We start from the raw sequence: 21,598 nt of genomic DNA, 5'->3' as shown, positions 1-21,598 counted from the left end.
GAGAGAGAGAGAGAGAGAGAGAGAGAGAGAGAGAGAGAGAGAGAGAGAGAGAGAGATATTTAGCTATTACTCCATGCACAGGAAAAGATGGGATGTTTCTAGTGTGAGATGAAATGGGTTTTATAAAGGAAGTCTATTTCATAAAGAGAGATAAAAGTGTTCTACAGACTGAGAACCCTTAGGAGCTTACTGCAGATGCAAGGTCCCAGATGCTATACCAGATGCTTCATAAAGATTTGATATCGTTGGAAGTTTGCTAATGCCTCAGCATACATGATGACTTATGAAAATTGCACATTACATGAACATTGAACTTCTTTACACTGCAGGTCCCATCCCTGTAACCCCATGCTTTACTGAATTGATGTTTTTAACATGCTAGAGAAATTAAATTAGATTCCATGTTTTGAAATAAAAGACAGAAGTAACCATATAAATGTTGCTAGAGCTGAGTTCTCTTAATCTAGAAATGGTAGAAATGAGAACTGTCCTCCATAGTCTCAAGAATTTGAATGTTGGTCCCCTATATGGAGGTTCTGTTTGGAGAGATTCTGGAAGTGTGGCCTTGCTGGAGGCAGAGTGTCCCTGTGGGTGGGCTTTCAGGGTTAAAATTGCTTTACTCCTTCCAGTTTGCTCTCTCTGCTCTGTATGGACACTCAAGGATGTGAGTGTTCAGCTTCCTGCTCTGGCTGCCATGCCACTTGGGTCTAAGCCTCCTTGCCACAACCAATTCGTAACCTTCTGGAACTTTAAGCTCAACAGAATTCTTTCTTCTATAAGGCATCTTTGTTGCAATATTTTATAGGTCTGACAAATTGCAAGAAAGAAAAGCTTGGCTACCAGAGAAGTTCCCACATAGATCTTGTGTGCAAACAAGGGATTTATTTCAAGTGGTAGGGTGCCTGGTCTCCTCTGGTCCATGTCTGAGCTCAGCTGCAGGCTGTTTATTGGTCAGCAGAAGCTACTATGACAGGGCAGGTTCCAAGAGACATCTTCTGCTTCTCCATGAGTAGGATGTATTTGCAACTCTTATATGTTTAACATGGGGTGTTGGGACATGCTTTGGGCCCTTAATTAAGCCCTTATTTATGAGTTTTCTATGAAAGCAAAAAGTGGATTGGCTACTTCCTAGTATATGATCATTTTATTCTTCGTTTGTGTGACTCTTAGCTGTCTCAGAAACATTGCTCACAATAGTCTAGGAGTAGAGATATATGTCATATATGTTTCATATTTTTGTATGAAAAATAATTAAAAATAATCAGAACCAGGCTTCCTTGGAAGTGGTCTGAGATGGTAACAGTTTCCAAATACTTAATAGTTACTACTGAGTCATACATTTTTTTTTCCATGAGTATTTAGAAAGCCAAGTATGGTTTGTAGTTGGCTTAGCTTTCTAATTCCACTGACCGTAATTTTTCTTGTCCTTGTATTATTCTTTCTTTTGCTCCAGTTTTATAACTTCAATGTTTTATCTGAAGGCTTGTGCTGAGGTCATGTATATTTTCATATGAGTTCGTTGCTTGACTGTACCGTGAGAAGCAATTGTTATAAACAGGGCTGAAGTTTAGCCTTATACACATTTGTTAGTCTGGTAGGCTAATCAATCTCCTCTTTATTTCCAAATTAAATGTAATGCTTTCTCACTCTAAAGATACAGTTTTTCAGATTGAAAGAAATAGTTTCAGAGACTAGTTTGGAGGGAGTTGAAATGATTTTGAAGTAAGAACTTGCTTATGGTTTTTATATTTTGACAAATTTGAAAGCTTGAAAAACTCTGATTACGTTCTATCAGGCAGAGACAGCAAGAGGCATCTTATGTTTTCCTCATGTCTGCCCACCCCCTACCTGCAACAAATCCTTTCATGGCCAATCCCATCTCCTGCTGACAAAGCATCATTTTTAGCGTGACTTCCAGATAAATGCAGCGTGAGCAAGGCAAAGGTAAACTGACTCAGTAAGATAAGGAACTGGATTGTAACCCTGCTTGAAAGAGAAGAATGAAGAGCTTGTAAGGGATAGAAAGAACACTGAAACAGAATTGCTGAACTTGTAGCCTCTGGCGGGGTTGAAATGACTTGTCCTCCCACAGAACACTCAGCTGTTTATTTGCTATTAGGAAAAATTCAACCCTGGGTATCTCTGGTTGTTCTCTTCTAGAGAACTGTTATCTTAAGTTGTGAAAGGAGTGACCTAGATAAACTTCTGTTTATCTAGGTAATTGAGAGATGCATAGACTGGCCTCTTAAATGATTCACAGTGAGACATTGCCATGGAGTCTAGGACCATGATATGCATTATCTACAAATCAATTATTTTTTTTTCTTTTAAAAATAGTTTTGTGTGTAGAAGTGTTTGCCTGCTCGTATGTCTGTGTCTGTTCTCCACAGGTCTAGAAGAGGGTGACAGATCTGAGATTAGAGTTAAAGATGGTTGTGAACTTCCATGTGAATGCTGGGACCTGGTGTCTGGGCCTGGAAGATCAGCCAGTGCTCTTAACTGCTGAGCTATCTCTACAACATTGTATTCTATTTTTTTAAACTATTCATATATTTTCTTGCCATCTTCCTCCTCTCTCTCTGTCTCTGCCTTTGTCTCTAGCGGTTTCTGTTTCTCCTTCTCCCTCTCAAAAGTTTAGATTAATTCAAAGCTGGCATTAGCATCACAGCATTGGAACATTTTCAGTATGTGTCTAAAAAACATAAAGATTTAATAACATTATAGTACTACCCACAAGCAGAATTACTTCAGATCTTGAAATATCCAATCTTTGTTGGATAATAGTTTTTAAAAGACTGAAGCAAACTCCAAATAAGTGCTTGTTATTGCAACTGACTCATGTATTTCAAGTCTTATAAAAAACTATGTTCTCCCTCTTTGTGCCTCTGACATTTTATATTCTGGAGAAATGGGGTCATTTGTTCTAGAGAGTTTCCTAGTCTAGGTTTTGCTGATGGAATCCTTTGTGACTTAAGTAATTTACCATTCCACACATTTCCAGAAATTTAGAAGTTGGAGCCAGAGAATTGTTGAAACTCTGCTATTGATTGATTGACCTCTATCATGATACACACAATGTCTGTTTGTATCTCCTGTGGGACATGTCATTAGGAGTTGCACAGGACAACATGTGTCTTTTGTCATTTCTTCTTTGTCAGTTAGCTGGAATGTTTTATAAAGGGAAACATTCATGCTGCAAACTTTTTCAGTGATTCAAAGATTTTTCAGTGTTTTCTATTTGATACCAACCATTCCAGTTAGCCATTTCTTTTCTTCATGGTTTTCTTCCCTTTTCTTTAGGTTTTGTTATGTCTATTGTTATTACAGCCGTTGTGAAAATTTCCTTGAGGTGAGGACTTGAGAAAAACAAAGGCATTAATGAAGAAATATTCTTTTGTTTGAGGACACTGCTTTGTTTTTCTGGATGGAGTGGCTTCCCTTCCTGGCACTTAGCAGTGTAAATCACTGATCTTAAGTCCTTAGAGCCCACTGCCCTTGTCACTACATGAGATAGAGCATGCTGTGTCTTGGAAGAAGTTAGTCATCAGTCATTGAAGTGGCAGTGGTTTAGCAGCTGGAGAAGACACACCCAGATAAACCCTGCTTCTTTCTGTATGTGGCACAACTGTCTTAAACTGTTTGATCTGCTTTGCAGGAGAAACCCCATGGGTGGCAGAAGCCTGTGCCTCATCCCAGGAGCCCCAGTGTCCAGAAGGGTAAGCCTAAATGGCATGAGACTTCATCTTCCTTTAATAGCAGGCACATGATGCTGTAAGGCGGGAGGCCAAGGAGAATTGCCACACTATCCTCACAAAATATAATTGTTAACAAAAGTTTGGGCTCCTTGTGGATTTTCAGTCAACAGGCATTTATTTGCTTCGTTGATGACAAAGTACTTTAGTGTATTACTTGATTATATTTATTAATTGTGTCAGGAGTTATCTCTCTCCCATGGGAAGGGTCTCAAGTTGTACTGGTCATTGCTTAGCCATTCCATCAATCTTTGTTCCATCTTTATCCTTGCACATCTTGTGGACAGGACAAATTTTGGGTCGAGGGTTTCCTGGGTAGATTGGTGTCCTCCTCTCTTCACTGGAAGTCCTGCCTGGCTATAGAATGTGACCACTTCAGGCTACATATCTCAGCTGCTATCAGTGTCAGCTAGAGTCACCTTCAGAGACTCCCAGGAGCCTCCTGCATCCCTGGTCTATGGCTTATTCGTGAGTCCCCAACTGATTTCTATTCTCTCTCCCAGCCCTCTTTCTCCCCACCCCTCCCAAAACTTGCTCCCTACCCTGTTCCCCTCCCCAACCCCTCTCCCACCCTGAAGACTATTTTATTTCCTTTTCTGAGTGAGATTCAAGCATCTTCCCTTGGGTCCTTCTTGTTACTTAGCTTCTTTGGGTCCATGGATTGTAGCATGGTTATCCTGTACTTCATGGCTGATGTCCATTTGTAAGTGAGTACCATGTGTGTCTTTCTGGGTCTGGGTTACCTCACTCTGGACATATTTGTTGGCATATCCCAACATTCCCGGGGCCCAGTGAGCAGCACTGGAATTCAGACTAAATTTATTCCCGCTAGGACTCTTCAGTCAACGAACATCCTTACAGTTAACACGTCTTCCAGCTGAAGGGAGGCAAAGGGATTCTGGGAAATAAAGGCTCATAGTGGCAGGACCTTTGTCAGGAAACAACCACCCACCATGTCTCTCCTCCTATATGTGTGACCATTGATCTCATTATGCCTAAAGACACGTCCCTTGTCACCTCCCCATCAGTGTTACCTTCCTTTCCTCCATTTGCTCACTACCCTCACTGGGCCCAGCAGTTAGAGGATGGGGTGGTGGTAAAAGCTGAAAAGAATATTTGGCTTCATAAAGAATCAGCATCTCAAAAGAACATCATTTCATTAAGAAAAATGTTTACAGAGCCAGACTTGGTGGTATATCAAGATAAGGAGTTCCAGCTACTTGGGAGGCTGAGGCAGGAGGATCACTTTAGTCAAGGAGTTGGAAAACAGTTGAAGTAACATAGAGAGATTATGTCTTTCTTTTAAAGAAAAAATTGTATAATATTAAATTATAGCTCTTGAGCCAGAGATCTTGGAAATAAAAGATCTAAATTGGTAGCTGTTAGACTAGAAAGACAAGGTCCTAAAATAAGAACCCAGAACTTTTAGCAGGAAAATTAAGTAGAAGTTTGAAAATCTTCACTGTCTCAGAGAAAAGAGCATGGTATTTTTAATTATACATATACTTAATTATATGTATATTTAATTTATACATAAGTGACACCAATATGGAGGAGACAGGGATAGGCTCTGAGTTAAGTTTATAAAATGTTTATTAAGAATATACATCTACCTAATGTATTTGGAGTATATTCTGTTGGGGTCACAAAGGTCCTGTGTCCACAGATCACTACTAGAGAAACCAGGAGTGTTAAACACACAGGGGCTTCTCTTCTGTGGAAGAGATAAAATACCTGGTTTCCTGACTGGGTAGTAGGTTTTGGTAATGACCTGGTGACCTTTTTGCCATCTGTGGAGGCAGACCTCATCCATCTTTTACTACAGAGGTAGATCTTACTCAAATCCACCAGAATGTTTATCCCACACTCTTTCCCTAGCTATCAGTTAATAGAATCCATTCCTAGGAAGAATTCACATGTCCTTTATAGCTGACCTCTGTGCTACTACCTCAGTCAGAGACTACTAGATTCTAATTGCTTTAGCTATAGAACCCACCCTCACAGTTATATGTACTTTGTAAAAGAGTTTCTAAGCTTTATTGTGCACCTAGAATGAAAGTGATTGTTGCCTGGAAACTGTTTTCCCAAATTGTACCCTGTTTTAAATATGCTGACAATGAACCAAGTCTGATCCAGGTTGACAAATTGGATCTGAACTGAGCTCTCATGTCACCTCTTCAGGGTTTGCATCTCTTCAGGGTCCCCTCAGCATTCATCCCTTTACCCCTTCCTGTCCCTTTCCCTCCTGTTAATTCCCTTGTTCTTCATGACCAGTTCCCCCCATCCACTTTCATTAGAACTGTCTATATAGCCTGTGGGTGGGATTCTTTGTTCTGTAAGAGCACGGGCCCTCACCCATGGCTCTATCCCTGCAGAAAATAAATGTCTCTCCTTCCCTACCAACCATTATCTGCACGTATCCTCAGGGAAGGAATGAGACCCCGTGAGCCCCAGGCCAGGGTGTTGATGGAGATTTCATGAAGGTAATCATGGCTGTTCTGAGTTCGAGATTGCAACAGCCATGTCTGGAAGTCAGTGTTTTATACTCTCTCTCTCTCTCTCTCTCTCTCTCTCTCATACACATATGCATGCATACATATGCACACTAATATATACACATACACACACTCATACACACATATACACAATCACATACTCATATACACATACATACATATATACACACACATACACAGACACACACACACATACATATATACATACACACACATACACACATGTACACACACTCATACACACACACACTCACATGCACATACGCACACATACATACATACATATGCATGTTTATGCACATACACACTCACACACACTCATACACATATGCATACATATATGCACACATATCACATTCACACAGATCCACATTCACACACATGTATACACATACACTCATACACACACTCACACACATATACATGCACACATAGACACACATTCACACATACATATATATACACACAGAGATACACTTACCCACACAGACACACACACACACATATACACACATATACACACAGAGACACACAGAGACACAGACACATACACACACACACACACCTACCTTCATTTATTTTTATATCTTATCTGTTCTTTTTTCCATGATATTCCCTGAGCCTTGAGTTGGTGACATAGACATTTCATTTGTGACTAAGTATTCAAAAATTTATTCTCAGCACTTTGACCAGGTATGAGTCTCTGAATTAAATGCTGACCACTGCAAAAAGATGGTTCTCTGACCAAAACTGATAACAGCACTGATCTATAAACAACATAAACATAGTTACTTAGATAGACACATGGTGTCCTTTTATCCCCTACATTCAGAAGGACAAATAATCCTTTTGTTTTGGTCCTGTCACACTGAAGTACCTCACCATCTCTTCACCCTTTTCATGATGACATTTAGGAAGACCCTTGTTGAGGGATAAAGTGTTTGACTCTGTCATGTGATTTGGCTTGTGCTAGATTCACTAGCCCTCTTCAGCAGCAGGCTCTGGAAGAACAGCAAGGATGTACAACAAAGCTTGAATATTTGCTTTGCCCACGGAGCTCTGCGCTATGCACCTCTCTGAGCTTCATCTATGAAGTCAATAACAATATGGGCCTGGAGAGACAGCTCTGGCCAAAATGCTTGGTGCCTTTTTATAACACCCAATTTTGGTGCCTGGCACCCACATCTGACTGTGTGATTCTAGCTCTAGGGGATCTTACATCCTCTATCTTCTACAGACATCAGCAACATATGAAACACACATGTGCACATAAATAAGCATAAAAGATTAAATGTTGAGAAATAATTCCAAGTTCAGAAGGCTTTATGTAAGAAGCAAAGGATTTCAAGAAAAGGGGAAATGCTTGCTGCTGTATAGAATGTATAATCAGAGGTGAGGTGGGAGTGTAGCTCAGGTGTGGCATTAGTAGTACTAATAATGTTAAATTACAATTTACATGCTTTATTATGTGCCAATATGCAATTTATGCAGCATAATCTTATATATTATTCCTTGTAAAATCTCTTTGAGGTAAGCAGTCTTCACACCCTGGGCCCCCAGTTTTGAGACTAGGTCTCATGTAGTAGCCTCAGCTGGCCATGAGCTCCCTATGTAGCTAAGGATGGCTTTGAACTTTAGATATTTCTACCTTCACCTCCTGAGCACTGAAACTATGGGACACTTATAAGACACAGAATATTTTTACCCCAATAAGATACCTCATGTCCCTTCCCAGCCTCTATTCTGTAAAGGCGATCAATTAGCTTCTGATTTATTTCCCCACTGAGCCCTGATTTAGACTTTCCCATCAATGGAACCATGCAGTATTGGCCAGGTCAGCTTACCCAGTCAACAGGTTCTCCAGGGAGAGAGTGGGGATTAAAAAGCAAAGACAATTAGACAACACTGTAGCATGACCCCAGTCAGTGCTGAGGCTGAAGCAGGTTTTTTTTTTTTCCAGTCTGCTTTTATACCATTTTAATTACAAATAATAAGGTTGGGTCTAGGTTAAGAAACAAGCAAGGCAATAGTCAAGGAACAAGTGAGACAAAAACCAAAAGTCCTGTGATCATTATTTCTCCCTCTCTCTCTCTGTCTCTTTTTTTTTGTTTTTTTTTTTGTTTTTTTTGTTTTTTGAGATAGGGTTTCTCTGTGTGTAGCCTTGGCTGTCCTGGAACTCACTCTGTTGACCAGGCTGGCCTCGAACTCAGAAATCCGCCTGCCTCTGCCTCCCGAGTGCTGGGATTAAAGGCGTGTGCCACCACCGCCCGGCCCGTGATCATTATTTCTAAGGGCTTATTAGGATGACCAAGATATCTGAGCCTACTTCCCCGCCCTAGCCCAAAGTCAAAGTCTTGCCTGAAGTCTGCTTCTAGTCCAAAATCAGATTCCTGCTGAGCTTACTCCCACGTCCTGGCTCAATGTCAAGTTCTTGTTTGAAGCCTATTTCTTTGTTCTAGCCCCAAATCAGATTCCTGCCTGAGCTTATATCCATGTTCCAGCCCATTGTCAAATTCCTGCCAAGTTTCCATAAATGGCTCCAAAAATTCTCCACTGTATGCCCTCCTACCCTTGGCTTTCTTGTCCTAACACTGTTAGGATAGTGTTTTTGAGACTCACATGTGTTTGTAGGTATCAGCTCTCTCTGGGGACGTGCAGGGCACTGCCCTGTCTGGACGTTAGCACCATTCTCTGATGTGATTTCTATCGGTCCTTTAGCAATCACACTTCCTGGAAAGCCTGCTCTTGAAGGCTTATAGAGAATCTGGCGTCCTTCTGTGTGCTCATCTCTGTACTGAGGTTCAGCCCTCAGCCTGTGCAGGTCATCTCTTGATTTCACTTCCCAGCACTGTGATTCCTTTCTGCCTTTAGATTCAGCATCTGATACAAAATCTTACTTGGAAATTTGTTAATTACTCTGCAATAAGTATTCAAAGCAGCCAAACAAACTGTTCTAGATTCCCTTCATGACTTTTTTTTTCTACGATATGAAAGTGATGACCATATTGGTAACAATTCTAGCTTTACTCAACCATGTTAAGGAAGTAGAAGCAATTTTCTTATTTTACATGGCACCAACATTCAGACTTTTGGTTTCAGTCATATTTGGATAATTTATTAGATTTTTTAAAAGGTTTTTCTCTAACCAACTTTAAAAAGTATGCTTTTGTTAAAAGAAATGGAATACATAACTGCTTGCACACAGAGGTGAAATTGCTTTGTCATACCCATTTTAATGTGATATAATGAAAAACAAATTTACTGTGTTCACAGTTCCTATTCACGGCAAACCCACATCAAAAAACACCCAAATGCCTGTCAACCAGGAGAAGGAAGAAATGAGTTGCGATTTATGCATGCATGATAAACTAAACAAACATTTCAAGTCAGATTTTAAGTTGCAAGGCAGATTAACTCAAATACAATTAATGCCAAGCAAACAGTAGAGTCCACACAATATCCTATATGATTTAATTTATATGCAAATTCACTATCAAAGTAGGAGCAATTGTTCTCAAAGGTCAAGATACTGCTCATTCTAATTCTGTGGGAGACAGGGTTTGCTGATGTCAGTCACATGAAGGAATCAGGGCTGCAGCTGAGGTACTACATTCTGCTTCTTATTCTCGGTGATGGCTACAGGCAGAGTTTGGCTAATAAAAAAATTATGAAGGTATGCATCTGTCACACATGAATGTAACGGCCTGTTCCTTTGTAACGGCCTGTTCTGCTACTTTGTAACAGCCTGTTCTGCTGCTCTGGTCCTCAGGTCAGGGTCTAGCAAGAGAGAGAGAGTGGGGATCGAGGGGTGAGAGTAGCAAAAGATGGATACAAGACAGAGTCTGGTCAAGTCTCTTTTATCGAAAGGAAATCCTGGGTATTTATACCCTTTACCATGTGACTTGCCCTGGTGGACAAGCTCAACTGAAGGCACTATGTCACACGCCTTGTAGCCATGGATACCAGGTGCACCTTGCAGCTGGGGGCACTAAACAGTGTAACAAGATGTTTATCAGAGTGTGCTCAGCTGTTGCCGGCTGTTGAAAACAAGTCTCTTGTCAGGGTATGTGGCTCCAGATGGCTGTAAAGGTGATAGCCGCCTTTGGCTAAGAGTCGGCTCCCAACACATTAGCATGTATATCATGCAAGCAATGGACAAAAAGTGAAGATCACTAACACATTTTTAAAATACAGCCTATGGCTGTAACTCCAAAATTGCTGTCCATCATTTTTTGTTAAATACTGGTCTCAAAGAGCTTTAAGATTTGTGAATACATGCTAATATCCTAAGATATGAGTACAAAGTAAAAAAAAAAAAAAATTAAAGCTTTAGAGTAAGAAACACACCACAAACTATGTCACCACCAGAAACCAAATCTATGCAATGAGAACATTCAAAAGATGGCTTGACCTGGAATCGTTTTCTCACCATGTTCTTAAGCATTTTTTTCTCATGGTTACATAGTACCAAGATCACAGGTAAAGTTTCTGTTTTCCATTTTCAGGTTTGACCTGCCACCGGTTATCTTGTTCTCCATGGATGGCTTTAGAGCTGAGTATTTACAAACATGGAGTACCCTGTTGCCAAACATCAACAAACTGAGTAAGTCGGGCCAGCCAACTAAGTGTGAACAATAAGGAGCCCACTGCTCCCATCTATGAAGGAGGGCTTTCCTCCTGACAGCACTGGTGGCTTGTCTTAGCCCCAGGTCCTCTCAAGATCTTCACAACTTAGAACTATGGTCTATAGATTTTCACTAGGGAAAGATTTTCCTACTTGATAGTTCTTCTTGACCTTTTCTTAAGTGGGGTGCTCATCATTTTGATCATTTTGAGGGATTCCATCTTTGAGTTTAACCTCTGAACTATGGGAATACATATACCAACTCAAAGGTAGCATTTGTCAACTGGGTTCTGAGTCTCAACAAGGTTGCTGGGTATGTCTACTGTCTACTAATACTCTACTAGAGGCCCTGATCTTCAGGCTCCATCTCCACTTCTGGTATCTGATTGTGTAGAAACTGACTCCGGCTACTCACTGCTATGAGACCTCAGGCTTGTAAGATGATTAATTCCAAGTTGGTAGGATCACTGTCGGATTATTGCAAGGCTTTAAGTTATGATACATGCAGTTCTCATCATCACCTTCACTACAGAGCAATGCACTTGGGCCTTCCTGAACCTCAACACAGTAATGATAAAAGCTGAATGTCCAAGCTCACAGGCTAAGATCGAACTCAGGGGCTCTTAACATTGGCCGCTCTGCAATTCCTGTCTTTCATTTCCTTCTCCCCAGACTCTTGTATCTCCAAAATTCTCAAATACAATCACAGTTTTTTGTTTTTATTTTTTCAAATTATTGGTAAATGGCTCTTTAAACTTGGGTAAGCCGATTGACTTTTCTGAGTCTCATTTTTTCACTGGTAAAATGAAGGACAAGATCCTATGATTTCTTCAGTTAACCCTGTGCCAAGATGACGTGGAAAGGCAGCCTGCTTCTCTGCAACACTGGCCCAGTGAATCCAGTTTCCCCCTCATTTAGACAGCTCTTTGGCAAGAGGGACTGAGAACTTTCAAGTGCAGAGCTTACCTCTCTCTGCCAAGCACCTTGGGTCTGGAGGATGAACTGACATCTCTCAGTTTTTAACCTCATTGTTGACATTTATTTGGTAACATGGATACAAAATCCTGTATTCAAAAGGGAGATTAATAGAAGGCCATACTGAATCTGTTTTCAAGGAAAGGTACTTGATTGTCTTATCTTATTGAGAACTGGAAATGTCATTTACAAATATTTCAACCATAGCTTTTTTTTGTTGTTGTTGTTGTTGTTGTTTTGAGACAGGGTTTCTCTGTATAGACCTGGCTGTCCTGGAACTCACTCTGTAGACCAGGCTGGCCTCGAACTCAGAAATCCACCTGCCTCTGCCTCCCAAGTGCTGGGATTAAAGGCATGCGCCACCACTGCCTGGCAGATATTTTCATTGTATTTACCATGCAATTATACATATTTTTATCTTATGATTCTAGCAGTCTATTTTACAATAACAAATTTAATTGTGTAGAGAACTTGACACTTCCCCCAACATAGTTACAATTTCTATCTATGTATATTATATATCCCTCATCATATTTAGTTACACTATTGCTTTATTTTCTATGTTTTAAGTAGGAATTAAATGTGACTAGCTACCACTTGCAGAGAGTTAAGATGGTAGTTTGTATTTGTCTGTATGCTTGCCTTTGCCCATGAGCTTCTTGACTTTCTTATGAGATTCATTTCTGCCTCCTTTTAAAGACAAGTCTGGTGCTAATGAACTCAGGTTCCCGTGGAAACCTTTTTCCCCCTCTCTACCTTTTTGTCTCTCCTTTCTATCTTTCCCTTTCTCTTTTCTTTATCTTCTCACAGAGGAATTTTCTGGATACAGTTTTGTTGTTTGGTAGGTTTTTAATCTTTCTTTTAGCCGTTTGAATTCATTATTCTACTCACTTCTGATTTTATTTTGGGAGGGTCTACTTACAGTCTTACAGAGGTTCCCCTTCTGATGTGTTCACTATTTATCTTTTGATAATTTGATTGCATGTATAATGGTATGGTTTGTTTGTTTGCTTAGTTTCATGTCTTTTGGGTGTCTGTAGATGTTATGGAATGGTTGTATATCCCCTTTCCCAGATATGGGGTTTTAACTTTTAGTTCTTTGAATAAACTTTTAAGCTCCTTCTCTTTCTCTTCCTCTTCTGGAAATCCCATGTATATTGGTCCACTTGATGAATTGTAAGACTCTTCATCTTTATTTTCTTTTTGTAATTATTTCTAAATTTTGTTCTTCTGTTTGAATAACTTCCAGTGAAATTCTTGACTTTTCTGACCTTTTCCTCTCGATCTAGTCTGAATTTGCAGAGCTCTGGTGAAATTTTCTGTGAAGTTATTGCAGTCTTTGGTTCCATGATTTCTTTTTGATAAATTTGAAATGCTGTCCATCTATTTAATGAAATTCTGATTTTGTACATGTATCAGTAATGAGCCTCTTTGCAATAGCTATTTTTAACTCTCTTTTAAATAAATCATATTTTGCTGCTTAATTAAGGCAAGCTTCTGAAACTTTGTCTTATTTCTTTGTTCTGAGCTTATTTTCTTGTTGTCTTCATTGTTCCTTCATTGTTACTAATTATAGACTATAACCATGTCTATTACTAGACAAGACAGTCTCTTCTCTTAGTCATGGTCTATTGGTGGTGTATAAGAGAAAGTTACCAAGCAGCCTCATTATATAACTAGAGGTCTCTCAATCCCATGGTAGGTTCAACGTTTTTCTTTGTTCTTAGGGGATGTGCAGGTATGAAATATATGTTAGATCTCATCCAAACAAGCAAGACCGAAGCACAGTTTCATTATCATTAGACAGTTCTCTAACTCTTTCTGATACCAGAGGAACGAGTTGGAATCCTGGACTCTGGCTTGTTTTCCTTGTGATGATGGCGAGGCAGCATTGCTAATTAGTATACTAGATATATCTTTTCGCTTTTATCTCACTGCCTTCCAGACCAATAGACTGGTTTCTATTAGTGTTACAAGGCAGGTTTTGACCATGGATCTTAGTTATCAACTTGATGAGATTTAGAACCATCTGGGAGATGGGCTTTCAGGGATGCTTCTGGGAGAGTCTCTTGCTCAGGTGGGAAGACCTATACAAAAAGGTAGTACCATTCCCTGAGGTAGGAGAGAACCTAGAGGAGCACAAGCATTCATTGTCCTCTGTTTCTTAGCTTTAAATACAATGTGACCAAGTGCCTCTAACTCTGGTGGCTTTGAATTCACTACAACAAAGGACTGTGAGCCAAAATAAATCCTCTTTCCTTTAAGCTGCTTGTGTTGGGTATGTTATTTCAATGTCAGGAAAAGTAACTTATACAGTGGACAACACAGATGCCATTCCTTTGCAGAAACCCTGAAAAGACAGAGGATTAGATGTAATCCAGGGGAATCAGCTTAGTCTGCATGAGGAACTGAGTGAATGTGCAGAATAGCTCACCCTTCTTACTTTCCCTGGTTCCTGGGGAGTTAGAATATGCTGGGTCACCTCAGCTCTTCAGAACTGGTGAGAGAAAACCTTGCCACTTGGATTTAACTGGGAAGTTTGTCTATTAGATGTATGTTCTTCTTTAATTGGATATTTTCTTTATTTACCTTTCAAATGTAATCCCCTTTCCTGGTTTTCCCTCTGGAAACCCCCTATCCCATCCCCACTTCTCCTGCTTTTATGAGGGTGTTCCCCCACCAACCCACCCACTCCCACCTCCCCATCCTGGCCTACACTGGGGCATCAAGCCTTCACAGGACCAAGGGCCTCTCCTCCCATTGATTCCCGACAAGGCCATCCTTCGCTACATATGCGGCTGGATCCGTGGGTTGCTCCATGTGTACTCTTTGGTTGGTGGTTTAATCCCTGGGAACTCTGGAGGGTCTGGTTGGTTGATATTGTTGTTTTTCCTATGGGGTTGCAAACTCCTTCAGCTCCTTCAGTCCTTTCTCTAACTCCTCCATTGGGGACCGGTGTTCAGTCCAATGGTTTGCTGCGAGCATCTGCCTCTGTAGTTGTCAGGTTCTGTATTTGTCAGATGTGTGTTCTAATTCTCTTCCTCCCTGGGAAAAGCTGGGGCCTAGGGGTTCCTAGTAGACCACATTGGGTACAGAACTGTGCTGGGTGAGAAGGAATTATGGCAGTTACCCTGTGGCTGTGCCTGTCTCTCAGGAGCCTCTGAAGAGGAGTTCCCACACAAGGGACTGATGCATGTGTTGCTCCTGAATCTGTGGTGAGATGAAGAACAACATGGTTTCCTACTTCAACCTCCCAGCATCAACCCCTCTTTTATCTATTCTCTGTGTTCTATGAGCTTAGGCACACAACTTACAGTTACTGGAAGGATCAACACCCCACAGACCTTACAGGTTCCACTGAGCTGGATATAAAACATAGGTTAGTTATTGGACTAGTCTTCTCAGAAGGTACAAGCAAGGTATGTGAAAGTGAAAGCCATGTCTCGAGTGTGTGGCTATTGCTGAGCTGTTTGTCAACACTTTGTGGCACGATCTTATTCATATTTTATTAGGATTGCTCTGAAGCTCCTACCTGCTCACTCCTTGACTTTCTCTGTTCCTTAGCTAGTTCTCTGTCCTTACGGTCATAGAGACTGTCAGTCAGCCTGTTTACACATGCTTATCCTGTTTGCATTTTGGATTTTGTTTGTTTAGCATTTTCTTTCCTTCCTTGTGCATGGTGTATATGCTTGAGTGTTTGCACATGCACATGCAGATGTGTGCTTGTGTATGTAGAAGCCAGGAGCTGATACCACGTTCCCTCCTCAACTACATTCCATCTTATTTTCTGAGAGAGGGTCTCTAGCTGAACCTGGAGCACAACAGTTTACCAAGGCTAGCTGGTAGATGACCTCCAAGGATCTACCCATCTTGGCCTCCTCAGGCTTGGGGTTAAAGATGAACATAACCATGTCCCGCTTTTTATGTGGGTGCTGGAGATCCAAGCTAACTGAGCCATCTGCCCTAGATTTTTGTTTCTCTGAAAATGTTTTCTATAAGTAAACCATGTATACAAAATTAATATTTTTAGGCATTAGAAGTATGTAGTCAAAACAGAACCTTCCCTGATAGCCTTCCTTTCCCTGTGGAAGCAATCTGTCATGTCCATCTAGAGGCTTTCCATTGGATATAGATTAAATTTAAATTTCTCTTTAGATTCAGAAGAAACACACTGTTGGGAGGCCATGCTTTCTGCAGGCTGTCCGCTAGTGTCCTGGTTATAACACAAGACACAAAGCAATAGCCAGAGTCTGAAGACAATTGCACATGGGTCCTGGTTAGGACATTGTAACTAAGATGGAGGATGCTCAGTGACCCTTCATTAATATCCGGTGTCTTCAGACATTTACAAACTTGAGTCCTCCCACAAATGTTCTAAGGAAATAAACAGAAAAACTGACTCTATATTCCTGCTCATTGTATAAATTCTTTTCTCCCATGTCATTATTTATTTATTTATTTATTTTATGCATATGAGTACACTGTAGCTGTTTTCAGACACATCAGAAGAGGGCATCAGATCCCATTAGAGATGGTTGTGAGCCACCATGTGGTTGCTGGGAATTGAACTCAGGACGTCTAGAAGAGTTGCCAGTGCTCTTAACTGCTGAGCCACCCACCCAGCCCCACATGTCATTCTTTAAATGATGAAAGTAGATTAAATCTCATTTTCTTTTATCATAGAACTTCATGGTAATTTGAGTTTATAATTTCCAAAGCAGGAGACACCCCCACCTCTCTGCTTTGCATCAAAGGCCATACACAGTGGAAGCAATATGGATTTCCAGGAGATTCTGATGGGGGAAACTTCTGAATCCTATTAAAAACACCAAACAAAGGCTGGGAAGTAGAGCAAACACATGTCTGTTTGGGAGAAAGTTGTTTTCAGCTGCAGTGTGACATTTTGGCCGTTGACCAATTTCACATTGTGTTTTAACTTAAATAGACTCCATAATGGGCGAGTGAGCTTTGAGAATGAGAGGTCATGAGACCTGGGTATGGAAACACACCTTGTCTTCAGTGCTGCACAGGAAATGGCAGTGTGCTCCAGCCATTCTGACTCTCTCTCATGGGGTTATTGCTCACACCGAAGAACAATGGAAGCACAATTAATGCCATACTTTGTGGAAAACACCTAACAGGAAAGATCAGATGGAAACTGACCCAAAAATAACAAGCAGCAGAGTGAACTTACTGTGAGAACATTACCGGGTGGCGTGGGGGTTTTGCAGTTGTATACTTCAAATGCCTTTTCAGCTCTGTGTGTGGGGGGGAGAGGTCAATTATCAGACACATAAAAAGAGGAAGCAAATGAAAACAGTGTCAGTAGTGTGTACGTTAGGGTACTTTATTGTAAAGGTCGCCAAGCTGTGGCTTCTCAGCTAACTCTGCCTTTAATGCATTTGATTCCATATATGCTAAGAATTGAATTATTTTTTAATGAGTTTTAAGTGATTTAAAAGAGAAGAAAATCTTCTATGTAAAGCTATAAAATTATATAAAGTTCGAATTTTGATATCTACCAGTAACATTTATTGTACCTCAGTGACATCCCTTGTGTATGGATTCCCTGTGGTGTGTTTGTGCAAAGAATAGAGCTGAGTTGCTACAGCAAAAACCACATGGCCTTGCAAAGCTTAACATCACTGCCTCCTGGCTCTTCCCAGAAAAAAAAAAAAACAACCCACCTGACTCCTAGAAATGGACTTTTTTTTTTAAGTAGTGGATAAAGTTTCAGGGTCAGAATTCTACCCTCTTTCCATCTTTAATCCCTTTTTAGTTTTCTGGGAAACATGCTGGTGTTAGTTAACCACAAGAAACACGTCTCTGATGTCTTACTCTATTTTCTTACAGAAACATGTGGAATCCATTCCACATATATGAGAGCCGTGTATCCCACCAAAACCTTCCCAAATCATTATACCATTGTCACGGTAAGTGCTTGTCCCAGTGGAAGGCTGACAGGCCAGGGGCAGGAACTGACTGCACTACTCAGACACATTAACCATGAAGGCCTCGAATTAGCCTAGCTCTCCTTTGTGAGGCCACAGCAACCTCTACTGTGTGAGAAATACCATTCTCCTGGGCTTTTTGATTGCCCTTTGCTTAACTGGAAGTCAGCTGGGAAGCGTGGCACTCTGTAAGCACTGATACTTCCATGTGGAAAATTCTAGACTCATATATATTTTTAACTAGTTTTACTTGACCAAATTTGTTTCATAAATGGACTCATTCTAGTGACTTTTTTTCAAAAGATAAGACAACTAAAGTAAATAGATTCTCCTCATTAAATGAAAAAACATTGGTAACAATCAGGTTACTAAGTATGCAAGAGTTATTTTGTAGCTATTTTGTGTTATATAGTGTGCTATTTTGTTCATTCCTGGAACAACATACCAGACAGAAAGCTGTTTAAGCAAGAAAAGAAGTACTCTGCTTATCCTGGAGTACAGTGTGAAGGGATCCATTCGATCACAGTAGATGGCTTGGTAGCAGGAGCTTGGTCACATAGCAAGAGAGAACAGGAAGTAGAGAGAAACAGGAAGTAGGACAGGGCTATAAAACTCCAAGGCCTGGCGAGATGGTCAGCTGGTAAAGGTGCTTATCACCAAGCCTGAGAACGTCTATGCTCAGGACTCACATAGTGAACGGAGAGAAATGACTCTTTAAAGTTATTCTCTGAGCTCCCTGTGCTTGCTGTAGCATGCACACACCCTACAACATACTCGTGTACATGCACAGAAAGTAAATATATAAACAAACACACCTCCAGGCCTGTCCCTGTGACCTACAACCCACTTCTTCCACCAAGGCTTTACTTTCTAAAGCAATGGTTCTCAAGCTGTGGTTTATGTCCCCTTTTTGGGGATCATGTATCAAATATCCTGCATATCAGATACTTACATTACAATTTGTGACAGTAGCAAAATTATAGTTATGAAGTAGCAATGAAATAATTTTGGGGGGTCATCACAACAGAAGGAACTCTATTAAAGCATCTTAGTTAATTAATTAATCAGAAGATAAGAATCTGTGAGTCTTCCTGATAGTTTCAGATCTGTTACATTGTTAAATGTACCATTCTTCCTAGGTCTGAGGAGAGATCTGTTGCTATTGCAGCCTGCCTATATTTTACTAAAGCATACTTCATAATCTTATTTTTGTAATAACAATTATAGGGTTTGTATCCAGAGTCACATGGCATCGTTGACAATAACATGTATGATGTGTACCTCAACAAGAATTTTTCGCTTTCTTCAGCGGAGAAGAGTAATCCCGCCTGGTGGGGTGGGCAGCCGGTATGTAGCAGTCTCATCTTGGTCTTCAAGTCTCTGTTTCCACTTGACAATGGCTCAGGCTTCTCAGTTTACCCGAGTTTCTCACCATCGGAGTAGTTTGTAATGGCTGAAGATGTGAAGGTTTTACTACTATTTATTATAACTGAATTTAAAAAAAACATTTATGGTTGTTTACTCAGGTAGTTTTGTGCTAAAATTTGGGTGTTGCATCATCAATGGACCAATACTCAATTTCTTTCAAAGAGATATCTATTTTCCCTCCATGTTGTTCTGCAATTTCTTTAAAAGTAAAGAACTGTGCAATTCTATCAGTGTGGAAGAAATAATGAACTGTTACTACCTTACTACATGTTTGATTGTTGAGGGAGATTGATCGATCATAAATTTTATTTTGCTGTAAAAACAAAAACAAATTCTCAGTTAAAATAGTTGTTAGCAGGAGGTTATAGTGTTTGTTCTTAAACAATTACCCTGTTGTCTTTCATTCCTTGTAGATTTGGCTAACAGCAATGTATCAAGGTTTAAAAGCTGCTTGCTACTACTGGCCAGGATCAGATGTGGCTGTCAATGACTCCTTCCCTACCATCTACAGGAATTACAGCAAGTAGGGAAAATGCCTTCCTGTAAGGGTCTATCTAGGCAGGGATCAGTAGGACCGTTCTCCTCATTTACTTGTTTGCCTTACAGATTGATGTGTGTGTGTGTGTGTGTGTGTGTGTGTGTGTGTGTACTGTCCTCAAGTGCACCATGTAGTATTTGTAGAAGTCCGAGGACACATTTTGAAAGTCAGTTCTCTTCTATCATATGGCTTCTAAATGTTAAGCTCAGTGGCATGCACCTTTGCTGTTGTTTCTGCTGTGGTTAAATACTGTGACGTAAAGCAACTTATGGGAGGAAGGTATTTATTTAAGGTTGCATTTCTGGGTTGCATTCTGTAGCTGAGAGATGCCACAGAGGCAGAAGCACTGGTCAGCTGATCACGTCACATCTAAAGTGAAGAGCTCAGAGCAAATGGATGCCTATGTGCTTACCTGCCTGCTTGTGCTGAACTTGATGTCTCCATACTGAGATAAAAAGGAGTTGAGGAGGTGTGCCCTGGGGACTGGCGCTGTCCTCTTATGTCCCTCACCTGGCTTGTCAGTCTGTGCTTTTGGCTTTCATAGAAGATGCAGTCTGAGATTTTTTTTTTTTTGAGACAGGGTTTCTTTGTGTAGCTTTGGCTGTTCTAGGACTTGATCTGTAGACCAGGCTGGCCACAAACTCACAGAGATTTGCCTGCCTCTGCCTCCAGAGTGCTGGGATTAAAGGCATGCCCACCGCTGGCTGGCCTGAGAATCTTTTGTTACAGATCTGGTTTGCACTTTCATTTCCTTGCCTGTATTACCAAGGCTCTTCTCTCCACAACTTTCTGTTTCTTCTCTCCTGTGATCTCAATCAAAAAGTTCCCTTTGCCAGTCCACTTACAGCAAACACTCCTTTGCATCAAATATTTTAATAGCTTCTGGCATGCATGCTCTGTACATAGCAGAACCATCGAGGGGTGCTTATGCTGCTTTGCCCACCTGCCTAGGGGTGGTACCACATGCAGGATACTGGGCTCCCTTACATCAGTTACTAATCAAGATGCTCCTCTGTAGATTTACTTGGAGACCAACCTGAGACAGACAATTCTTTAATTGAGCTCTTGCTCAAGTGATCCCAAGTGACAGGTTAACATTTACAAGGCCAACCATCACACGATGTCAGCCGGAGTGGAAGTCTTCAAGGCCTCTCACTCACTGATCAAACTGTTTCAAATGAAAGTACACTGTTTGCCAGTAGACAACCAATGTATGTGAATGCATAATGAATAAAAGTCAACAGTTAAAAGTATCAGCTTGACTTGTTGATCATCAACCGTTTTCATTTTAGTTGTGCAAAAGTTAAAGGAGAAATGAGTAAAAAGGAAAGAAAGTGACCTTTTGTGATTAGATGCGTCTTTTTGACAGTGTGGCCCTTTGAGTATGCCACGCCCCTTTTAGTGGAGTATGCCACGCCCCTTTCAGTGGAGTATGCCACGCCCCTTTTAGTGTTTTGATCTTGTATTACAGAATGGATGCATGAAGTATTAACTCGTCTCCCTAAGGAAGAGTATGTTTGAATTATTTGATTAAATTTTCAAAACTTTTTATTTCAGTTCTGTCCCATATGAAAGGAGGATTACTACACTGCTACAATGGCTGGACCTGCCCAAAGCTGAACGGTTAGTGACCACGCTGCCTAAGAGTGCTCCACTGTGATGTGTATCTGGCGAGACTGGAGCCTTCTGTATTGTCACCGGTGAAAACCAAACAAAACCCTTGGAATTCCCTCTTTGTCCTTCTGCCTTCCTTCCTTCCTTCCTTCCTTCCTTCCTTCCTTCCTTCCTTCCTTCCTTCTCTCCCTCCCTCCCTC

At 40.7% G+C, this 21,598-nt stretch overlaps 1 protein-coding gene across 2 annotated transcripts in view; it reads left to right on the top strand.

Moving 5' to 3' along the window:
- Positions 1-21,598, top strand: part of Enpp3 (ectonucleotide pyrophosphatase/phosphodiesterase 3) — a 68,994-nt gene that overhangs the window by 10,982 nt on the left and 36,414 nt on the right. For both annotated transcript variants that reach the window (XM_028766424.1, XM_028766425.1), the window contains exons 5-10: positions 3,656-3,716; positions 10,774-10,871; positions 17,721-17,800; positions 19,046-19,165; positions 19,660-19,769; positions 21,342-21,407. In XM_028766424.1, the coding sequence (XP_028622257.1) occupies positions 3,656-3,716; positions 10,774-10,871; positions 17,721-17,800; positions 19,046-19,165; positions 19,660-19,769; positions 21,342-21,407 (535 nt within the window). The remainder of the gene's footprint in view (positions 1-3,655; positions 3,717-10,773; positions 10,872-17,720; positions 17,801-19,045; positions 19,166-19,659; positions 19,770-21,341; positions 21,408-21,598) is intronic.

Source organism: Grammomys surdaster, unplaced genomic scaffold (assembly GCF_004785775.1).
Source record: "Grammomys surdaster isolate TR1022 unplaced genomic scaffold, NIH_TR_1.0 168, whole genome shotgun sequence".
NCBI classification, from domain to species: Eukaryota; Metazoa; Chordata; class Mammalia; order Rodentia; family Muridae; genus Grammomys; species Grammomys surdaster.
This window is presented reverse-complemented; position numbering and strand designations above follow the sequence as displayed.